General features: G+C 56.0%; 8 protein-coding genes across 8 annotated transcripts; 6 read left to right on the top strand and 2 right to left on the bottom strand.

Annotated features, from left to right (window-relative positions):
* The first annotated feature begins 20 nt into the window (after nucleotides 1-20).
* Nucleotides 21-1,605, top strand: SODALDRAFT_328410 (DUF858-domain-containing protein). Its single transcript, XM_028610683.1, has 2 exons — nucleotides 21-328; nucleotides 1,068-1,605. The coding sequence occupies exons 1-2, from the start codon at nucleotides 102-104 to the stop codon at nucleotides 1,519-1,521; spliced, it is 681 nt and encodes a 226-aa protein (XP_028463833.1). The 5' UTR covers nucleotides 21-101; the 3' UTR covers nucleotides 1,522-1,605.
* Nucleotides 1,606-2,964: 1,359 nt separating this feature from the next.
* Nucleotides 2,965-4,343, bottom strand: SODALDRAFT_56508 (regucalcin). Its single transcript, XM_028615486.1, has 2 exons — nucleotides 3,711-4,343; nucleotides 2,965-3,586 (listed from the first exon to the last, which is right to left on the bottom strand). The coding sequence occupies exons 1-2, from the start codon at nucleotides 4,129-4,131 to the stop codon at nucleotides 3,090-3,092; spliced, it is 918 nt and encodes a 305-aa protein (XP_028463832.1). The 5' UTR covers nucleotides 4,132-4,343; the 3' UTR covers nucleotides 2,965-3,089.
* Nucleotides 4,344-4,799: 456 nt separating this feature from the next.
* SODALDRAFT_56493 (hypothetical protein) lies at nucleotides 4,800-5,810 on the top strand. Its single transcript, XM_028615485.1, has one exon. It carries the CDS (start codon nucleotides 5,030-5,032, stop codon nucleotides 5,636-5,638), a length of 609 nt encoding a protein of 202 aa, XP_028463831.1. The 5' UTR covers nucleotides 4,800-5,029; the 3' UTR covers nucleotides 5,639-5,810.
* Nucleotides 5,811-8,826: 3,016 nt separating this feature from the next.
* Nucleotides 8,827-9,254, top strand: SODALDRAFT_56485 (hypothetical protein). The gene has a single exon (XM_028615484.1). It carries the CDS (start codon nucleotides 8,965-8,967, stop codon nucleotides 9,199-9,201), a length of 237 nt encoding a protein of 78 aa, XP_028463830.1. The 5' UTR covers nucleotides 8,827-8,964; the 3' UTR covers nucleotides 9,202-9,254.
* Nucleotides 9,255-11,105: 1,851 nt separating this feature from the next.
* SODALDRAFT_56433 (hypothetical protein) lies at nucleotides 11,106-13,500 on the top strand. Its single transcript, XM_028615482.1, has one exon. The coding sequence runs from the start codon at nucleotides 11,588-11,590 to the stop codon at nucleotides 13,391-13,393; it is 1,806 nt and encodes a 601-aa protein (XP_028463829.1). The 5' UTR covers nucleotides 11,106-11,587; the 3' UTR covers nucleotides 13,394-13,500.
* Nucleotides 13,501-14,234, top strand: SODALDRAFT_56434 (hypothetical protein). Its single transcript, XM_028615483.1, has one exon. It carries the CDS (start codon nucleotides 13,608-13,610, stop codon nucleotides 14,187-14,189), a length of 582 nt encoding a protein of 193 aa, XP_028463828.1. The 5' UTR covers nucleotides 13,501-13,607; the 3' UTR covers nucleotides 14,190-14,234.
* A 1,045-nt stretch (nucleotides 14,235-15,279) lies between these two features.
* Nucleotides 15,280-16,911, top strand: SODALDRAFT_282878 (aldehyde dehydrogenase [NAD(P)+]-like protein; the record flags this gene model as incomplete). The annotated part of the gene is made up of 2 exons (XM_028608365.1): nucleotides 15,280-15,398; nucleotides 15,501-16,911. 2 exons carry the CDS (start codon nucleotides 15,280-15,282, stop codon nucleotides 16,909-16,911), a joined length of 1,530 nt encoding a protein of 509 aa, XP_028463827.1.
* On the bottom strand, nucleotides 16,865-19,536 carry SODALDRAFT_328406 (hypothetical protein). Its single transcript, XM_028610682.1, has 2 exons — nucleotides 19,151-19,536; nucleotides 16,865-19,050 (listed from the first exon to the last, which is right to left on the bottom strand). The coding sequence occupies exons 1-2, from the start codon at nucleotides 19,286-19,288 to the stop codon at nucleotides 17,200-17,202; spliced, it is 1,989 nt and encodes a 662-aa protein (XP_028463826.1). The 5' UTR covers nucleotides 19,289-19,536; the 3' UTR covers nucleotides 16,865-17,199.
* Nucleotides 19,537-20,404: the final 868 nt, after the last annotated feature.

Raw genomic sequence — 20,404 nt, 5'->3', positions numbered from 1 at the left:
TCATCTCTCTCCTCTCACCGCCCCGTCTACCAACCTCGCAACCACTCCTCGCCTCGATTGACCGCCGACCGCCGACCCCGACCCCGACCGCCGACGAAACCATGACGGGCACACCGCCAGACGCAGAACCCGCAGACGCGCGCATCAGCGCCTCAGACGGACGCTCCTACTGGCAGTCCATCTCTGCCGACGTCAACGGCATGCTCGGCGGGTACTCTCACATCAGCCACACCGATCTGGAGGGCTCGCGTGCCTTTCTCGCCAAGCTTGGCATTGGTACCAAGACCGGTCTGCGGACGGTCAGTCGTGCTCTGGAAGGAGGGGCTGGGTGAGTTTTCTTTTTCCTTTTTTTCTTTTTCCTTTTTTCCATCTTTTTTTTTTCGTTCTTTTCTTTCTCTTGCTTCTCTTGCCCTGCATCTTCTTTCTCTGCCTCTCTCTCTCCCTCTGTCCCTCTCTCCTCCGTCTCTTGGCGTATGCCGTGCCTGAGAGCCGCATCTGCATGTGCACTGCTCCCCCCGGGGGGTCCTCGATATCGTCTTCACCGCCTCGCTCCTTGCCCCTCGCCGGGGGTGGGCCGGACGATCGATTCACTTTATCCCTCTCTCCGCCGTCTCCTTCTAGTGTACACCGCCCTCGGCCACCCCCTGCCTCACTGCCCCCCCGGGGCTCTCCCTCACCGCTCCTGCACGAGGGAGGACCCGCGCATCAGCCCGTCCCGGTGCCGTATCCCCGGTAACATGGCTTGCTTGAGTCCGTGCCGAGGGCGCAGCTAAGTGGACAGTGGACACATACTGGCCCTAGCTTGAAAGTACCGCTCGTCCTAGGGAGGGAGCCATGAAGCATAGGAATAGAGACATCGTGGGATGGAGAGAGAGAGAGAGAGAGAGAGAGAGAGAGAGAGAGAGAGAGAGTCAGAGAGGGGGGACTAAGAGGAAATCAGGGGCAGGGGACGGAAAAAGAAATAAAAAAACGAACCATACCGAATCCCGACGCAAGACGCAGATGAAGCAGACAACTGACTCAAGACTCTTGCCGCTCTCCCGCGGCTCTCCATCCCAGTATAATAGCATCGGTCGCATCACCCAAGGCCTCCTCCTCGACGTGGCCGAGGAAATGGACGTGGTCGAACCGATAGCCAAGTTCACCGCCTCCCTCTCCGCCCACCCGGGCGTGGCATCCGTGTCCAACATCGGCCTCGAGGAGTGGCAGCCCGAACCGGACGTCGTCTACGACCTCGTCTGGAACCAGTGGTGTCTGGGCCACCTCACCGACGGGCAGCTCGTCGCCTACCTGCGCCGGTGCAAGGCTGCCCTGCGGCCCGGCGGTGAGGCCTTTATCGTTGTGAAGGAGAATTTGAGCACCAGCGGTCGGGATCTTTTTGACGATGTTGATAGTAGTGTTACGAGGTGCGTTGCTTGGTTTGGGGAGGCTTCCTTTTTTCCTTTTTTCCTTTTTTTTTCGGGAGGGAGAGAGAGAGAGAAACTGACACCAGCATGCGAACACACCGTACAGGATCGATAAAAAGTTCCGCGATCTCTTCGAAGAGGCTGGGTTGGAGCTCGTCCGGACGGAGCTACAGTCTGGCTTCCCGAGACACATCTTCCCGGTCCGCATGTACGCGCTCAGATAAACAAGAGGGTGTATCCGTACATTGAAGTGCATATACACCGGTTGGCAAGGGACGACGATGGAGGCACGTACAACGTACTGCAGAAACGCGAAGTTCCTCTGTTCGTGCTCAAGCAAGTACGAAGGCGGAGCCTTCAGCCCAACGTGTCAAGAAAACTTGCATGCTTTTAAGAAAAGAAAAGAAAAACATATCCCTGGTCCTTCTACCACCATCCACTATTCCCGCCTCCCCTGCTCGTTCCCTTCGTCCTCCTAAGCCACCTTTGTTTCCCGTTCATGCCGACGCCGCCGCCGACGAGTTGCATGACGCAAAACCAACCAACGACTAGGGGCTGCCCCCCGGTGGCAGGGCGAGACGGGCGGACCGTTGATGAGCTGTCACGCATGATGGACGACGCAGTCTGGAAGATGTCCCATCTACGACAATCCCCACCATTACCCTAGACATGCGGCTCCTGATGACCGGTGACGGTAGAAGAGAGAGACACGACAGAAATTCTCCGATGTGAGGGCATCATGATGATAGGCTATGCAGGAGGCTATGAGTCACTTTAAGGGGAGGAGGGAAACATGTGGCAAGACGAGAGGCGATATAGGAGGAGGCAAAACCACAGCATTACAAACCAGAGAGAAGCGGAAATGGGAGAATAAGAAATGAAGAAAATGAAGAAAGAAAAGAAAGAAAGGAAACATGAAGAAAACAGAACGTGGGGCATACATAACTTGGCATTCAAGAAAATCGAGAGGAAAGTAGGTCTTACAAGAAATCAAGACGAAGCCATGGTTAGAAGAGAAACAGGCCTAGACAAAAGCTCTGGAATAGTCTAGTTGGCGTCATGGGCGACGGATGATCTAAGAAGCGTTGCTGCCCAAAAGAGGATCAGCCGAGCACGTTGGCAACCAAGTAATTAGTCTCTCGTTTCGAACGGATTTGACCGACTCTGGCAAACCCAGTTTGGAGGTCTTTTTTTCATTTTAATTTTAATTTTATAAAAAGATCCCCTGCTTCGTTCTATGCCTCGGTCGTGTTACGTATGCATATGCACGTCTGGGTTACAGTCACTAAGAATGCCGGTGGCTGCACCTCATTTGCATCCCGCCCCGGCGTCCCAAGATGCCTTCAAATCCTTGTTTTCCTTCCCCGCCGTGGGCACGGGCTAGCACTTGCAGGATTCACCGGTGAGCGACAGAGGAAAGACATGTCGGTTTGAGCCGTATCAGAGGTGGGTGTTCCGCAGCTAGCCAGCTAGCTAGCTAGTCACCGGGATCCCCGAAACAGATGTGCCGTTCTCTTCAAGCCCCATGCGGCCTGTATATGCGTCCGCGTCTCGTCTCGTCTATCCCCAGCCATCCATGTCGACTATGACTCTTGTTTTATTCCTTCTCTCGCTGGTTCGTTTCTCGTGATGAAGTGAAGGAGAAAAAAAAAGGAGAAAAAAAAAATCATTTTTTTTCCATTTTCACTCCAGCTTAAACCGGTAAAAGTCCACCCCCCGCACCCCAACATCAACGCGGAACAAAGCACCCCCCAGCTCCCTGGCCCGGTCGTCGCCGTCGTCGCCGGGATCCATGGACGCCGTGGTGCAGAACAACTCGGTCCCGACAAACTGCGTGCAGGTGATGTTGCGCGTGGGCAGGCGCACCTCGCCGACGAGCTGGCCGGCGGGCGAGATCTTGAGCACGCGGCCCTCGCCGTAGACGGCGTGCCAGAGGTTCCCTTCCTCGTCGACGCGGAAGCCGTCGGGCTCGCCGGGGCCGTCGTGCACGTAGAAGACGCGCGGCGCGCCGTACCGCCCGCCGGCCGCGGCGTCGTAGTCGAAGGCGTGGATGGTCCGGGCGGACGAGTGGGTGAAGTACATGGTCTTGGTGTCTGGGGACCAGCCGATCGAGTTGGGGATCGTGAGGTCGGTGAGGACTTGCTGTTGGGGGGTCTTGCCGTCGAAGCGGTGTAGGCCGCCTGTGAAAGAGGGTTCGTTAGTTGCATTTTTCCTTTTCCTTTTCCTTTTCCTCTTCTTTCGGCCGGCAGAGGACGACAGGGAAAAAAAAAAAAAAAGGGGGGGGGGGTAGGGTAGGTTACATGCCTTCAGGCTGAAAGTCACCGAGGTTAAAGTCGGTCATGGATCCCAACCAGAACCGGCCGTTGGGGTCCACGGCGCCGTCGTTGGTGCGCACGCGCTCATTATGCGGTTCGTACGTCTTGTTGATGTATTCGTACTCTCCGGTGCGGCGGTCCAGCACCGCGAGTCCGTACTTGAGCCCGACGAGGATCTTCTCTGCCGGGTCGACGCCCTCAATGTCGGCCGTCACGCCGACCGGCCCGTCGAGCTGGAGGGTCTTGAGGGACGAAGGGCCCTCGCCGAGGTTGACGCTGTGGACCCGGTGCTTTTTGATGTCGACGAAGCGCAGCGTGTTGGTCTCTTTCTCGTAGTACGGTCCCTCGCCCAATGCGCAGTGCAGGTTGAGGTAGGGCTCCTCCACTGTCCATTGCTGGATCGGCGCCATGGTTGTCGGTTGATCTGCCGCTATAGGGAGGTAGGGAGGTAGGGATGGGCGAGGAAAGTCTTGTTTCGAAAGCGTGAGAGAGGTGAATGAATGAGTACGGTGTAATGTGAGCAACTGGACTAGAGGTTGGAGAAACGAGGGGCTGTCGAGGGGCTGTCGAGGGGCTGTCACGGGCGTATATTGGCAATGCGGGGTTTTTTCTTCCTTCTCCCCTTATCCCAGCATCCCGTACTTGTACTTGTACGTTTTAATGTTCCGTAAAACCTCCAATGAAGGATAATTAACCTGGATCGATCCGGATGAAAGGTGGTGACGCGGGTTGTCCTCGATGTTACTTTAATATTCGCGACGTCTTCTCATTCGGTGACATGGACGATGATGACACACTGCTCGAGTTGGCCGAGTCTATTTCGACAAATCTTTAATGTGGCCAACAATCGCATCTCGCATCTCGGAGGGGAATCCTCTACTAGGCAACATGGCATTAAAACGCGCGGGTTGCGGGCCTTTCATCCGGTTTCATGGCAGAGGAATATCCGTTGATATTCGCCTTGTAAATAATACGAATAAATGGACGCCGACGGACGCCAATTGACACCAACTGCGGTTGATGGTGGTCCACCCAAAAAAAGGACCCAACTGTTTATCGAGCATAGGTCAGGACAGAGATGGATCATTAATATCATTAATTCTTACACCCATGTCGGCCGTGCTCACCACCGCCACCAACTGGACAAACATTCGGCTTCGAGCAATTACTCCGGAGCGAGGGGAAAGGGAGTGGGGTATGGATACGAAGTCGACGACAGGCCGGGACGGGCAAAAGACATAGGGTATGAAGTACGGATGATACAATAGCATGTAGTAGTCATGGTTGGGAGAACAAAGCGACGTGCGCATGAAGACTCCGAGTCCCTCGATGCCGGCGGGGGAAAAAAAAGTAGTAAAGAAAGAAGAAAGAAGAAAGGCAGAAGAAAGACAGGAGAGGCAGAGGGGTGTTTGTATCTGCCTGTTCTGCCTGGTCGACTCTCCGGAACCACATCGAAAAGGACATGTTTGTCTAGAAACCAGAGACCCGGGAAAGCCGTCGTCAGCTCAAATAATGCCAGCAGCCTTGACGACTCGCTGTTGTTACCTCCTGTATGTAATACGGGAGAACTGTGCTGAGCAACTCCTGCAGTCATCTGCTTCAGAGGCTCGAGCCACCTCTGTGCAACGTAAATTGGGGTTCCAGACACATGATCGGGAGTTGCTGCGCGTAGTCCGGACAACGGTGCTGTTCAATCGGCTGCTGACCATCCATTGGTGCTGCTTGTGCTGGACCTTGCCGCCGAACGCGTCGCTCCGACACGCGCTCTTTCAATCAGCTGATCCAGCTCTCCTCATTCTCATCAATCGCGTCCGTATTCCTATGACCAGGGCCATTGTCTCTTGGGCCATACATACCCACGTCCGGCGGACTCGGAATCACACCCGCGGCTTCATTTCATTGCCCCCCTGCGAATAAACGAGGAACGGGGTACCCCTGGTGTGCGCCTGCCGTGTCAGTGCCGGCATGCCTAATGCATACCATCTCGCCTTGCATAACCTTTATAGGTAGGTAGGTTACTTGCTTCTGCTCTGCTCGAGAGGTTCGTGCGATGCCGTTGAATCTCTGTTCGCCCGCTTCTTGTCATCTTTCTTTTCTTTTCTTTTCTTTTTTCCTTCCCGGTTTCCTATTCCCCCAAACCCAACTCCCTTGGTGTTTTTGAATCCCTTTCACCAGTCGCCCGCTTCGTAGCTCCGTAGGAATGGAACTCTCCAGGTTGAGCCAAGACAAAACCAGGAAATGATACAAGCGAATGGTTCGTTCTTATAAGCGTCTGAGCACCGAAGCTCCGCGTTGCAAGGAGGACCTAGTCGGAGTACGTGCGAGCAGGTCGTATGTACGTTGTAGGCGCCGGGCGGCCATCTGCTTTTCTGACGGCCTGCCTGCTAGGGACGGGCCGGTCAAATCAAAGTGCCAACAGGGAACGGACTTCTGCACACGCGCGTCAGCGTCATGGTTAGATCATGGTTCAGTGGCTTGAGACGAATATGTATGTACGAATCGAATAGAGAACCTGTGAGTGAGACGAGATTGATTAGCTTCGCAGCACGAACGGAAAGGGGCCGCTGGATTCTGCTCAGATCTCAATTCGTCTTGCCGCCCCAGCAGATTCATGGAACTTCGTTCGGTTCCTTGTCACACTGCTGGCCCCCATGTCAGTTGTCGATCGTCAGGTAGGGCGTGCGAGGAGGGCACAGTCGTCTCGGCGCGTTCGTCTCATTTCGGGATCTCTTCCTAGATATATCCACTCGTGTGTGATGACATGGTTCGGTCACACTACGTGCGGATGCAGACTTGGCATCCGAGCGCGACTAGTCCGCAATGAATTCCGTGAACGGCTAGCCAGTTGCCGGGAACCACCGTGGACCTGGCAGGGGACCGCGCTTCATAAGGCAGGTAGCATAGCAATGTGTGCGTGTCGAACTTCATAATCGTACAATGGAGGACGAGAATGTGCCCTCCGTATCGACGAATATCTCCCCTAATATTTCTCTTGGTCGCCTGATCATGATGGACAAGACGAGTCGTTTTCTTGACGACACAGAGATAAGAAGAGAGAGACATCGTGGTGGACAGGTGAGAGCATAATTAAGCGGCAAGCGCCACGAGTGGAATTTTGGAGCTGTTCCGCTGGCTTACTAAGACGGTGTCCCAGAAGAACGGTTATGCTTGAGCGTTCATAATTTTAGCGAGTTGTTTGGCGTACGAAGTATCCATCCGTGCATACCACCCACCTACCAGGTCATCACTTCGTAACATAATTATTCCGTTTCCGCGACGGGGTGGCATTATGCCGTCAAGTCAGCTGAATACGACAAATTGTTCTGTAAATAAAAGAGAAAAAAGAAAGCCGAAGAAGTTCCTCGGGAGAGGTGTTGTGTACGGATACGTGCGTGAGATATGCTGATATGTCTGGCATGAGTTCGTTTGGCACGGTGGTCAGTGATGAACGGCGTTCCGGATTGCTGGGTAGAACAAGGCCGAGCACGCCGTATTCGTAGATACGTCTACTCCCCGAGGATACGTAGTTACCGGAGATACCTTCGAGGTTGATTGTAACATTGACATCTTTTAGGTCGATCTTGGGTCACAAACGGGTATTATTACTCTGTACTACCTTTGTGAACTCGTGCGCAGCTTTCATAACTTCATAAGTTGACCCCTCGCGCCAAGGCCACCGTGTGCGAACAGAATCTCGAGCATGTCATTCTTTATGTCTCGCATTGTGTCACCTGCCCGATTACTTATCGAAAAGAAAGAGAATGAAGAGGCGCCCTTTTCTCCAAGCCGATAACCAAGAAAGCATCATTAAACTACATGGTACGAATAATGAGAGCTCAGCCAATGCGCCGCAAGAACCAAAACCAAGAACAAAACAAGGGCACTCTCCCGCAGTTTTGATGAGCTGTCCCGACAACTGGCATCGTCACCATCACGTGGGTGGGTGAGCGACGAAGAAGTACGAAGTACAACGTACTTCGTAGTGCCAGGACAGGGCGTCAAAATCAACTTTCATTTTGGTCCAAGTCTGATGGCGAAAGGCTGAAATGACTGGTCGTCGTGGTCGTTGTTCCCACCGGCGAGCAAGCCAATTGGCCACGCTACTGCAGATAGGCGCAGCCGGGGTGGTTGGTTGATTGCATGGCTGCTGCATGGTCGCATGGGTGCGTGTGCAGGTGCTTGTTGTGTTGTGCTGCCCCCCCGCGAGAAACAAATTTGGGTCGGGCAGCAGGGAGAGGGGATTCGATTCAGGAACAGGGGTTGGTTAGGACAGGGATTAGGTCGGGGATGTTCGAACAAGGCGGAGGGATTGACCGGGGATTGAGGCGAACGTCATGATCCTGTGGGTCGTGGCCTCGTCAGTGCCCAATTCATACGTTTTATACGGGGTATCCGTAGTACGGAAGAGGTACGGTACTTGGTGCAGATACGATACAACGACGTGCAAAGGAAGCGCTTTATTAGCGTGTCGGTCAGAAGAGAAATAAGTGACAGCTCATCTGACGTGGGTAAGGTACCGGTAGGAATGTGCGAAGTCAAATACCAGGTGCGCATGAGCAAGGTACCTTATGTACGTGTGTACGGTAAATACATGCACCTACTCCGTTCAAACGACCTTCACGACCCTCATCTGGAGCGAGCGCCGTTTCAAGAAAGAGCTCCTTAACCAGACTATCTCGGGGGGAGAATCGGTTGACTGTAAAGTATTTAGGGACCTTACGAAGTATGCAAATATCTGCCACTATTCCAATACTTCGTGCGGAGTACCTACGAGGTACAACCCGCGCCGCCACGGTACCGCCACGCTAGTTTCGGTGCTAAAACTCGAGAGCCTTGCTAACCTTATACGTTGTGAGCTACGGGTAAGGTACATACCTTAGGCAGGGCCAATTTCGTCAAATAAGGTAGGTATTGGATTCATAGGCAGGTGCTTTCCGCAGGCTTGCACTTGCCAACGCACGACGAAGATCCTTCAATGACAGCTACCATCTCGCCTAAGGTAGGTATCAATTACGTATGTACTAGTTACCTAGGTGCCTGAGGGTCCATTGTGTTGCATCCCATGTCATCCTCTTTCCGCGCATCCACCTCAAATCCCACCTACCGAGTAAACCACCAAGAGTTCTCTCTCCACAAGTTCATCTTTTTCCATCCTGTCGGGTTTGAAACTCAACCTCACGAACCGTACGTTGTACACAAAACAATTGTGCGTTTAATACTTCGTAATTACCGAGCGGTATGCCATGCGAATCCCACTGCAATCTACTATTGCGGCGGCTGCGCAGACCGAGCACATCTTGGGACGTGATAGGAAAGCCAAGAAAAAAAAAAGAAGAAAGAAGAAATTGTCTTCATCTTCCCTGGTAGGTAAGCCCGTTCTCCTTCTTTTCTTCGTCTTCTTCTTCCTACTTTTAATCTCGGCAGCCATCTCCGTCTTATCCCTTGCTGCATATTTTCCGGGTATTCTCTGCAATGGGTAGCTCCAGGATGAGGTTGCGGCTTGACAGACTCTGTGCCCCGAGCTCTACCATGCATCCCTATCGGCTTCGAGCCGAACCACCATCCGGTAGGCCGGTCCTCTTCTCGGTCACTACCGCTGTCTGGGGAAAGTGCGATGGCATGTCCTTGCTATTCCATGGCCTGCTCAGGTCCAGGAGCCCAAGAGAGAGGACGAAAAGCAAGCCATCATGAGACTCATCCATCCGTGGACTGTCGCATTTCTCCCCGCCGCCACCAGTTCGTGGCTACGCCGACGTACAACGGTACCAGAGTTGAGAGCAAAAGGGACGGGCTAATGAATGCCCACTCTTGATCCTGGATCCCTGGATGACACTATCTGAACTGCGCAAAGTTGCCACACACAATCAATACCCAATATAATACTTGCCATGTCTGAATTGGGTTCTTCCATGGGGGTACCGGGCAAGCAAGCCGAGTCTAGTTATCAAATCCACCGGGTGACACGATGATCCCATCACTACCAGAGCGGAGAGCAATCACACTGACGATCGGCTCATCTTCGAACGTCCCCGTTCACCCCCGATGCTCGGCACCGCCCGTGGGGTCAGGGGCTCAGCGGACTCGACCTTGCCAGTATTCTGAGGCCGCGGAGGGAAGTCGACAAATTATCTGCTTTATACTGCTCCATTACTCACTCGCACGGTTTTACAAATACTTGCCTTGAGTCGCTTTCTGCAGTCGAGGCTAACGCAACGCAACGCTACGCTACGCTACGCAACGGGACGGGACGGGTCGGACTTCTCGATACGCCGTTCAACGATGTGTTGAGGAGGTTTGTCATCCGTCATTGTCCAAGACCAAACTCACACAAGCCACCCTTCCTCTGCGTATTCCAGGTACTTGAGACCGTCACCCAAGCAAAGACCGACGGTCCTGAAGGGGGAAAATAGAGAAAAGAGGGAAAAAAGAAGAACAAGAACAAGAACAAGAACAAGAAAAGCAGATGACGAAAAAGAAAAAGAAAGAAAAACAGATAGCGGTGCATGTGCACCCCCACCGCCCATTTACCAAGTACTTTGGTCCCAGACGACACGAGATGGCTTATGTAAGCCCCATCCGCATCTGCATATCCACAGCTCCCCCCTTGTCGATTCTCAACATGCACCCCGGCACACTCCAATCCCCTTCACCCCTTCACCTACAGCTAGACCCGAATGGTTGTCGACAGACGTACCCCCCTCCCCCCCTTCCCCCCTTTCCCCCTGACATCCTAGCATTCTGGGCGTCGGCAAGTCACTGGGCAGCCATCCTGCTGCCTCGCAGCTTTTCTGCGCAGTGGCCACCAGAGACCGGTGACTGTGACTACGAAGTACAACTACGAGGGCAGAGAGCAAGCGCTTGTGCAGCAATAATGAGAAAAAGGGAAGGCCGGGTGAAGTGATTGATTGATCCACGCGTCTGGACCCTGTCTGACGTCTTTGAAGGGGGTCGCCCTGTGATGGCTGACCGAACATCTATTCGTACTTCTCTGCTCTCTCCTGCTTTTGCTCTTCTCTCACACCCACCCACCCCCCACACGGTTCTGTTCAACACTACTCCGTACCTCTCCCACCTTTGCTCCTCCTCCCGGTTCTCGTGGGCGCCTCTTTGTGATATTTCTCGTTTTCTCCGACTACCCAGGCGACATTTTGCAGAGCAACAATAACTACAACATCATTATTATCCTTAATATATATCACTAAGGTACACTACCACGCGATCGAGCCGGTCCTCATCTGACCCTTTGTCCCTTCTCTTGGCGGATTCCAGCGAGCTTGCTCCCATTCTGGTTTCCGCATCTTTCCTAGGTTCACCGGGCCTCTTTTCTATCTAAGGTAGCCAGCCATTCAAGAAGCGTACTCGACCTGCGAGTCTATGACTGGCTCATTGACGTGCACGGCTCCTACTCGTCACCACAACGACGACATTGGCCCTTTCGGTGATCAGCGCCGTTCTCCTTAGCCACCGCCAGGCATATCTTCGACGCGCCATTCTGTCTTTTTGCCTCCCCCCGCTTTCCCATTCTCTTCACATTTCGTCTAACTTCCACTCAAAAGTACTGTTGGGGACGCTTGGTCTCGGGCCGGTCAGCCCCAACAACAACAAGCTGACAAACTGGCGGTGACATCTTCAACGGTTGTCCGGGCCTCGGATCAGCCTCAGTGCAACCGAGAGGGTCGCAACGGACAAGAGGCTCAAAATCAAAATCACTCTACGGCGCCTGCTGAGCCCCCGAAGGCTGAGGACGAGACGCTTTGCGTTGGCCAAAACTCCCCCAGGCTCGCCCACACGCCGCCAGTTGCCGAGATACAGAACAGTCAATGGTTGCGCTCTCAAGATCACGAAACTGCAGGGGAACAGGTTCCGATGTCGCAGAGGGGTCGCGCGCCTCACTCTACGACCCGCCTCTCCCCACAGTCTCCCCGAGCACCAGCGGCAGCGGCAGCGGCAGCGGCGTCGACCGATCAAGCCTCGGTAGCTCGAGACGATACCGGGAATACGGCGTCTCAAGATCAGGGTCCCAGTCCCGGCCAGTCTATTGGAGACCAACCGAGGCCAGTTTCTTCACGGTCACGATCGCTAGGCATTCATGGCCTGATTAACCCCCCCGAAATGTCCGCCTCCGAGAGACGGCACGTCCCCGACGCCAGCTCGACACCCGGAGGCGGCTATACCCGACGCGGGACCTCCACGGCAAGTTCTTTGCGCCCCGTGTTCCCCGGCCAGAGTCCTGGTGGGCAGCAGCCGCCTGATTCCCCTGCGACTCATTCTACCGGAACGCCTCGCGGACACAATCCGGCAGAGAACTACTCTCCGGTTGGCGCCTATCATCTCCCGGCACTGAATAACCCTCGACGCATTCTGAGCCCCAAACCCCCTCGGCCATCATCGGGACTGCCGAGAAGCGACATGAATGCCACAGGCAACCAGCCGCCGCGTCTACAGCCTGCTGCCCCTGCCACGAAGCGGCCGCTGCCGGCAGATCTAGGAGGTCAGTCGGAATCTCCGCCCGGGACAGGCTTGCCTTTCTCGGGCCCCCAGTCTTCCTTCGGTCGACCGCCCAATGCCATTACAACACCACCACGTTCCCTGTCGCAACCGATCATAGGCCATATGCCACCGTTCGGACCGGGGGGGCCTTCTTTCCCGGGCACACCGCAACCACGAGATATTCTAGCCGGAGCACAGGGGATCCCCGGGAACGCAGCATCGCCTGCGCCTTCTCAGGACAGGTCATTCTCATCCGCCGCGTTGCCCGGCAGTGGGCCGCCTGGCAAGTTCGGACGGGGGATGGGGACGCCAACAGAGCTATACCGAAGCCTGAGTTTGGGAGTAGGCGTGGAGACGAGCGACGGTCAGACGATACTCCGAATGCAGCCGGGGCACGACGGGGAGACGTTGGAGATACCGGTCGATCGTCGGCTTGCCTCCAAGGCGGCCGATCAAAAACGACACAAGAACGCGATAGCTTCACAGCAACACCGGCAGAGAAAGAAAGAGAAGGAGCAGACGATGGAAGTTCAGAATCGAGAGCTCGAGGCTGAGAAAAGGGAGCTCCAGGCCGAACTGCATGAAATGACCCGGCAAAGGGACTACTATCGGGCGGAACGAGACCGGTTACAAGACTTGGTCCTCCAGACGCCGCTGCGAGAGCAAGCGGCAGGACCACCGAGCCCGGCGAGCTACCCGGGCTCGTTCCGGGTGGAGAGGGGCACGCCGGTACAGGGCGCGGCTCCCCAGGCATCGAGCGAATCATCGGGGGAAAGACCGACACGGCGACGTCGGACTGGTGGCGCACCGCAGTTCACAACGCCAAACTACGGGACGCCAACGCCCACGGCTGCGCCGGCCAATCTGCCGCCGATAGCTAGGCAGGCGTACGAAGGTGGGCAACCAGCAAGCCATCCCGCACAGTCGGAGGACAGACTACCCCCGCTCCGGACGATGGAGGGTCAGCGTCAGCTAGGACCTCCCGGCGCTGACGCGCCGTTCGCTTCACGTCCCGGTGGACCCCCGATGTATACAAACTATGCTCGAGTCGAGACGGGATGGGCTAGTCAACCGCCGGCGCCAGGTCACCCACATCCGGGACAACCGGCACCTGGTGGGTACGGTGGCCCCCAAGGTCCTCCACCTCCGAGCGGGCCATCCCGACCGAGCGGACCGAGGTGAAGCAAGGGGACTGCGCAAAGGGCTGGAGACGTCGATGTGGAAACTGGGAGCAATACCGGTAAAATGATGAACCGGGTCATATCTCGTCCTTTCGCTCCTTCTGTATGGAGAGTTTGGGCTTCTCTGACACCATATACGTTTCTTTTTCTTATTCTTTTTATTCCCTCTTTTCCGCTTTTCTTTTCGTTTTTCTTTTTGCTTTTCCTCTTTTCATATGGCAAATGCAGACGCGTCGGGAGTCTGGACGCTGTGGGAAACGGACATGTCATTTTTTCACTCGCTTTCATCGGGGACCAAAAAGATTTTGCATCGTTGGGCAACCAACAAAAGGGGATTCTTCTTTTTTTGGGGGTGCTTTGTTCTATATATTTATTACATTTGCGGCGGTTCCGAGGTTGTGGAGTTGGCTAGCGACTTGAATGTGAATAGGGAGGGGATCGTGCGTTTGAGAGCGATGCTGGCGGCATTGACCCCCCCTTTTTTTTTGGGGGGGGGGGGGGGGGGAGAGACAGCCGGGGAACCAGGCCCAAGACCTCTCGGTCCCTTTGTTTGGTGCGTCGTCACCTCTGGACTGGAACCCCGAATGTTCCTAGGGGTCGACTACGGCAAGCCGAGAACCAGGGGATTCGTACATCAGGACCTGGACGGTCAACCAAGTGGGAAAGGAAAGCCTTCCAGTTGTTTTCTTTCCTTGACTGCACCACACACTTTTCGTCTCCTTTGTCTGGCAGGCCATGTTATCTTTTTTTTTTTTTTTTGTTTTTGTATATCTCTTTTTGTCGTTTTCTTTGTCTAGAGTCGAGCCAAATTGCAAGGGTGACAAGGCGGGACGTCTATTATTACCAAGATACCAGATTGAGCTTACAGTACTGATGGTGAACTAGATCAATTTTCAGCGTCGGTCAGGATACCAAATTGACTTTTTTGTTTTGATATCTCGCCTTTGGCTGTTTCGTGTGTTTTGTATGTCAAGTTGTCTCCAAACATGTATTCGAGAAGTCCCCTGAGGCTACCTATGTTATAGGTCGTCGTCCAACGATGCACCCAATGCAAGGCACAACGGACTGGGCTGGAATCCCGGGCTGGCCGCTTCTTATGCGACCTGGATGCGAAGCATGGAAACACCATGCAGGCTGGACCTGGACACGTACACGAGGGCATACGGAATAGAGTACAGCCGACGCTGCCAGTCCAAGTACTTGAGGTACTCCCTCCGTATTATATATTATTATAGCGCATCTTGATTACAGCAATCACACCGAAACCCTGACACACACCGAACACCGATGATTACCCCACTATCCGCACGTACCCGTCCATTACTAAGCCATGGAGGGGGGAGGTACAACACCTTGTGAACCCCCATCACGACATCACGACCTCACGACCTCAGACCTGTCACCTCCCCTCCAAGAAGGCATAGGCATTGCATCTCCAATCGTCTTATACATCTCATTCTACGTCTTTATAATCGCGTTGCAAATCACTTCTCAGTTCAGTCTTCTTCCACAACGCATCATTGCATCATCTTAATCTACATTAACCGACGTCAATGTCAGCTTAAGTGTCGGCTTACACGGAGTCTCAGAGAGTTTTTGGATGTTGAAAGCAGGAGGTCTCTCTTTCTTCTCTTGACACCTGGGAGAGCAAGGAGAGGGGGGAGCTGGGATAGATACTAGAGAGAGGACCGAACCACCATGCTTCTCTCTCACTCTCGTCCAACCCTCCCTAGCCCTAACCTCCTCTGTCGAGTTGTGGCACCCAGGTCAACGGCTATACCACAATCGTCGTCGTATTGTCTACGACGAGCCACCCAATTTCTCTCAACGGTGACGTGTACGAGTTCCGCTCGCCGGGCCTTCGCAACGACACGGGCGGTTTGCAAGATGGAGGTTCAGTTATCTGCCCCCAACGGCATCAAGTGGACGCAGCCCCTAGGTCTGTTCATCAACAATGAATTTGTCGAGAGTAGTAATGGCCAGAAGCTGACTACCATAAACCCTACGTGAGCTCCTCCTTCTCTCCCTCCCCTTTCCCCTTTCCCCCTCCGTGTCTGTCTGTCGTTCCAAGAGGAGAACTGCATTGCTAATGATAAGCTGACCTGCAGCACCGCCGAGGACATCTGCTCCGTCTATTCGGCCACCACCTCAGACGTCGACAAAGCCGTAGCCGCCGCGCGGGCTGCTTTTCGACACACCTCTTGGAAGCGGCTGTCTGGTACGGAACGCGGTCGTCTCCTGTCCTCCCTGGCCGACCTGGTCGAGGCCCACGCCGAGACGCTGGCCACCATCGAGACCCTCGACAACGGGAAACCCCTCTCCCTCAGCCGCTCCTGGGACGTGCCCGAATTCGTTGGCGTCCTGCGCTACTACGCCGGCTGGGCCGACAAGATCCACGGCCAGACCATCCCCGTCGGCCCCGACAAGCTGGCCTACACCGTGCGCGTCCCGCGGGGCGTCTGCGCCCAGATCATCCCCTGGAACTACCCCCTCGCCATGGCCGCCTGGAAGCTCGGCCCCGCCCTCGCCGCGGGGAACACCGTGGTCCTCAAACCGGCCGAACAGACCCCTCTCTCCGCCCTCTACGTCGCCCGCCTGATCGCCGACGCCGGCTTCCCCGCCGGCGTCGTGAACATCCTCAACGGCCGCGGCCTCGAAGCCGGCGCCGCCCTCGCCGCCCACCCGGACGTCGACAAGCTCGCCTTCACCGGGTCCACCGCCACGGGCCGCGACGTGATGCGCCTCGCCGCCGGGACGCTCAAGGACGTCACGCTCGAGACGGGCGGCAAGTCCCCGCTCCTTGTCTTCGACGACGCCGACCTCGACCAAGCCGCGCGCTGGGCCCACGAGGGCATCATGGCCAACCAGGGCCAGGTGTGCACCGCCACCTCGCGCCTCCTCGTGCACGCCTCCGTCCACGACGCCTTGGTCGCCCGCTTCCGCGACCTCGTCCGCCACGTCTCCGTCGTCGGCGACCCGTTCGACCGGGATACCTACCAGGGCCCGCAGATCACCCGCGCCCAGCTCGACCGCATCCTCTCCTACGTCGACTCGGCGCGTGAAGAGGGCGCCGTGGTCGCCATGGGCGGCGGGCCCGCCACACCGTCACCGCCTCCGTCGTCGTCGGCGTCGGCGTCGGCGTCGGCGTCTCGCGGGTACTTCGTCCAGCCCACCGTGCTCACCGGCGTGCGCCCGCACATGCGCGTCTTCCGCGAGGAGATCTTCGGGCCCTGCGTGGCGGTGACGCCGTTCGAGGACGAGGACGAGGCGGTCCGCCTCGCCAACGATTCCGTCTACGGGCTCGCTGCTGCGGTTTTCACGCGCGACATGGCCCGCGCGCACCGCGTCGCTGCCGAGCTGGACGCCGGCATGGTCTGGGTGAACAGCAGCAACGACTCGGATTACCGCGTACCCTTTGGCGGCGTTAAGCAGAGCGGGGTGGGGCGGGAGCTGGGCGAGGCCGGCTTGGAGGCGTACACGAGTGTCAAGGCCGTGCATGTTAATCTGACTTCGAATTGAGGCGATTCGTCTGGGAGGCTGCCAAAGCAAGATGCCGTCTTAGGTCTGTCTGTCTTCATAGGGGAGAATGATCGATCAATGAACCAACGGAATTTTAAATACATCAACGCATACATAACCCTTTTTTATTATAACCACGGCGCCGTCACTTGAAGTAGAGGTCCCAAGCATGGCCGTAACAAAGCCCGACATCGAAAGGAGATCCTGAGGAGCCTCTGGTATATACACAGCCGTTCGAGAAGAAGAACCAGAAAAGGACCCATTCATTTTCATCTTCCAACCCCTCCGCTAGCCACTAACCGTCTGTTCCACGACACGAGCAATCTCCCCGAACACAACCCCCTTGAACACGCTCTCACCCATGTTCTCAGCCCAGTACCCCGCGTCCGCGAGCCTCTTCTTCCAAAGCTCCTTCTGCTCGGCACTCAGCGCCTCCCACTCCGCCGCGGGGCCGTACGCTTCCTCGTCATGCAGCATCGCCCGGATCCGCCGCGGAGCGCCATTCGAAGCGCTGTCGCCGCCGTCGTCGTCGTTTCCTTCTCCTCCCTCCCGCTTTTCCAACTCGACGTCCTCTTCGCGGAGGACGTAAATGTCACCCACCCGCAGCTCCGGGAGGTCCGGCAGCAGGCGGGAGAGGAACATCCCGGGCGTGAGGACTTCGGGTTCGATTGTGGGCACGGGGGTCGTAGAGGTGACAACACCGGCAGAGCCGGCAGAAGAAGCAGCGGCGTCGCCGGATCGTGCTAGCGAGGGCCGTCCCGGGAAGAGCAGGGCCGGGTCGATGCCGGTGGAGATGACGTACTGCACCACGGCGGCGAGGATGAGGACGGTGATGGTTAGGGCGATGATGACGTTGCGGGGTCCCGTCCTCTGCGGGGCGAAAGCGACGGTGTAGCGCGCGGCGGGCTTGGCCGCCAGCTTCTTGAGTGGGATGGAGTGGACGGCGACTGAGTTGTCCATGGCCACGGAGGCGAGGAGCAGGTTGAGACCGGGCGGGGCGGGTTTTGAGGACGTCAAGGAAGAAGTAAAGGAAGAAGTAGAGGAAGAAGGGGAGGTGGAGGGGGACGATGGCGGTAGGAAGACGGAGAGAGCGAGCGAGGTGATGCTCAACTGGTGGACGTCTTTGAGGGTAGCGAGGGGGAGGAGGTCGACGAGGAGGTCGAGGTTGGCGTCGGAACGGTGCTCGACCGAATGGAGGCAGACAGACTGCTGCCCGGCGACGGCGATTACGAATTGCGTGTCGCCGAGGGGCCCGCCGGGGGTGGTAGGAGGGTTGAGGTTGCGCACGGCGAAGGAGGTAGCGCGGCTCATGAAGCGAGGGAGTCTGGCCGAGGCGGCCAGCCGGGCCTCGGTCTCCTTGCCCTTCTTGCCCTTCTTGTCCAGCGAGGGGAGACGAATGGCCGAGAGGATGACGCCGGCTTGTTTGGGCAAGTTCGACACGGCCATGATGAACCCAGGCGAGAGGTAACGGATGGCGCGGAAGGACGGTTTCAGACCCGAGCCGTCCTCGGGCATGCTGTACACCAGGTCGGGCCCCGTGATGTCGGTCTTGTTGACGTTGATGACGAAGATCTGTCGTTCGTCGCAGTACGCCACCTGGAACGAGTCATCCCCCGTCTGCACCACGTCCAGGTCCGTCGCCTCCTTGGATACTTCCAGGACGCCCCTGGGTCTCGGGGCGGCGGCGGCGGGGGCGCGGACGTCGAAGAGCGCAATCTGGGCTTGTTTCGCAAAGCCCGTGGCCACGGCGCCCAGCTGCGGCCGGTCGGGGTACAGGGGCGACAGGCGCAACAAGCGCTGGTAGGCTTCTTTGTCCTCGGGCCTCTGCTCGAAGAGTGCGGTGCGGGAGAGCTCGGTGAGGTTCAGGGCATGGGCATGCGCTTGCTTCTCGTCCGAAGCGTTTGCAGTCGCTGCGGCAGAGAGCGAGAAGACGCGAAAGTGTTCATTCTTGTTCCCTTTCTCGACGTCGGCCGGGTTCGAGTTGATACCAGCGTATACGAGTGTTTCGGCCGACTTGGGCCCGATTTTCTGTTTCTTGTTCTTTTGGCCGACAGCAATGGTGTTGACGCTGTCTTCGCTTCGGCTGAGGTCGATTTCGCCGATGATGCGGATCTCGTTTCGGGAGGTGTCGATCGCTGTCTATTCCCAGTAACAGAGTCCAACGTCAGCAAGCGTCTCATCCTTGGAGATTTGGTGGGTTTCTCTCCCCTCCAGAATTTCTCTTTCTCTGGTCGCATACTATTCTGTTGGCGACGCCACTCCGGTTGGCACCACCACCGCCTCCAACAAGGAGTTTGGTCGCATCTTGGGGGTCAAAGTCGCAGGAGTAAGGTGGATAGTTGAGAGTCAGTCTAGCAACCTCTAATGGGGGCCCCATCTTGGTCACTATCTGGATGTCGATGCGATGAGCGTCAGAGGTCGAAGGGTTCGTGAAGGTGGAAAGTGATGTCGATGGAGATCTTCAGTGAGAGATGAGAGATAGCTCAGAACCTCCTCGACGGGGATGTCATATCATGCTTGTTCAGGCAGGGTATCCAAGACAGATCCACTGCCCAACGATGACGATAAGAGCTTTGGTTGGGACCACTGGGTGAATATTTGTTGGCGATGGCGATTGGGTCTTGGATGGATGCGAAAATGGGGCTTGGAACTGGGACGTTGGGCCAAGGCCACATGTCCCATGGACTACCTTAGGTAAGCACGGTACGTAAGGTATGGACGATTACTTAATCAATCAGTTGTAAGTGCCTTACGGAGGACCAGTGCGTAAGGACAGTGTATGATCCTGGGTACATACGGAATACGAAATACGAAATACGAAATACGAAATACGAAATACGAAATACGAAATACGAAATACCTAGAAAAGTGCTTTGAAGCTCTGAATTGTCTCCCACCAACATCTCCAACGGGTGCTTCGTCTCGTCTTAGCTATTATTCATTTCCCTAAGGTAGGGTTGCTTGCCAAGTACCCGATACCCGTAACGCCGCCCCCCTGGGAATAGATCCTAGACTCCCTCCGTGTCTTGTGTCATCGTATCCAGCGCCCTAGATCCGATATATTTCACACCACCACTGAACAAGTCAGCCGGCTCCCCCCAAAGATCGCAGGAGATAGATGCGCTTCACATGAAGGGATGCGAATGATTTCGCCCCAAGGACAGCAGATTACAGCCCCCCCCCCCTTCTTTCAGCATCATCCATGCCGCCAGGCGGTCGAAGGAGCGAGATGGGTGTAATGGTTCCCATAAACCAGAATATGTCGACCGACATTCTCCAATACGTTCGATTCGAGCGGCTGGATATCTTCTTCGTCAGCCTGGTTCTGTACCTGCTCTGTGCCTGGCGCCGTCGCATCCGCATCTCTCTGAGGGGGGGAATGTCGCCGCTGTTGAACCTGGAGCTGGAGCTGGAGCTGCGACTGGACCTGGTGACGTCGCGGCGGCGCCGTCTGAAGCTGACTCGACTGGTTGTTCCGAACAAGTCGACCTCC

This window comes from Sodiomyces alkalinus (genome assembly GCF_003711515.1).
Source record: "Sodiomyces alkalinus F11 unplaced genomic scaffold SODALscaffold_10, whole genome shotgun sequence".
Classification (NCBI taxonomy): Eukaryota; Fungi; Ascomycota; class Sordariomycetes; order Glomerellales; family Plectosphaerellaceae; genus Sodiomyces; species Sodiomyces alkalinus.
Note: the sequence above shows the minus strand (reverse complement) of the source record. Positions and strands in the feature narration are given on the sequence as shown.

Excerpts from the sequence above, each read along its gene's own strand:
- SODALDRAFT_56508 (XM_028615486.1), bottom strand. The coding sequence starts at position 4,131 with ATGGCGCCGATCCAGCAATGGACAGTGGAGGAGCCCTACCTCAACCTG. Across the intron at positions 3,587-3,710 it reads CGGTGACTTTCAGCCTGAAG|GCGGCCTACACCGCTTCGAC; the intron begins GCATGTAACCTA and ends CCTCTTTCACAG.
- SODALDRAFT_328410 (XM_028610683.1), top strand. The coding sequence starts at position 102 with ATGACGGGCACACCGCCAGACGCAGAACCCGCAGACGCGCGCATCAGC. Across the intron at positions 329-1,067 it reads GCTCTGGAAGGAGGGGCTGG|CATCGGTCGCATCACCCAAG; the intron begins GTGAGTTTTCTT and ends CCAGTATAATAG.
- SODALDRAFT_56434 (XM_028615483.1), top strand. The coding sequence starts at position 13,608 with ATGGCAAATGCAGACGCGTCGGGAGTCTGGACGCTGTGGGAAACGGAC.
- SODALDRAFT_56485 (XM_028615484.1), top strand. The coding sequence starts at position 8,965 with ATGCGAATCCCACTGCAATCTACTATTGCGGCGGCTGCGCAGACCGAG.
- SODALDRAFT_328406 (XM_028610682.1), bottom strand. The coding sequence starts at position 19,288 with ATGGGGCCCCCATTAGAGGTTGCTAGACTGACTCTCAACTATCCACCT. Across the intron at positions 19,051-19,150 it reads GTGGCGTCGCCAACAGAATA|ACAGCGATCGACACCTCCCG; the intron begins GTATGCGACCAG and ends TACTGGGAATAG.
- SODALDRAFT_56433 (XM_028615482.1), top strand. The coding sequence starts at position 11,588 with ATGTCGCAGAGGGGTCGCGCGCCTCACTCTACGACCCGCCTCTCCCCA.
- SODALDRAFT_56493 (XM_028615485.1), top strand. The coding sequence starts at position 5,030 with ATGAAGACTCCGAGTCCCTCGATGCCGGCGGGGGAAAAAAAAGTAGTA.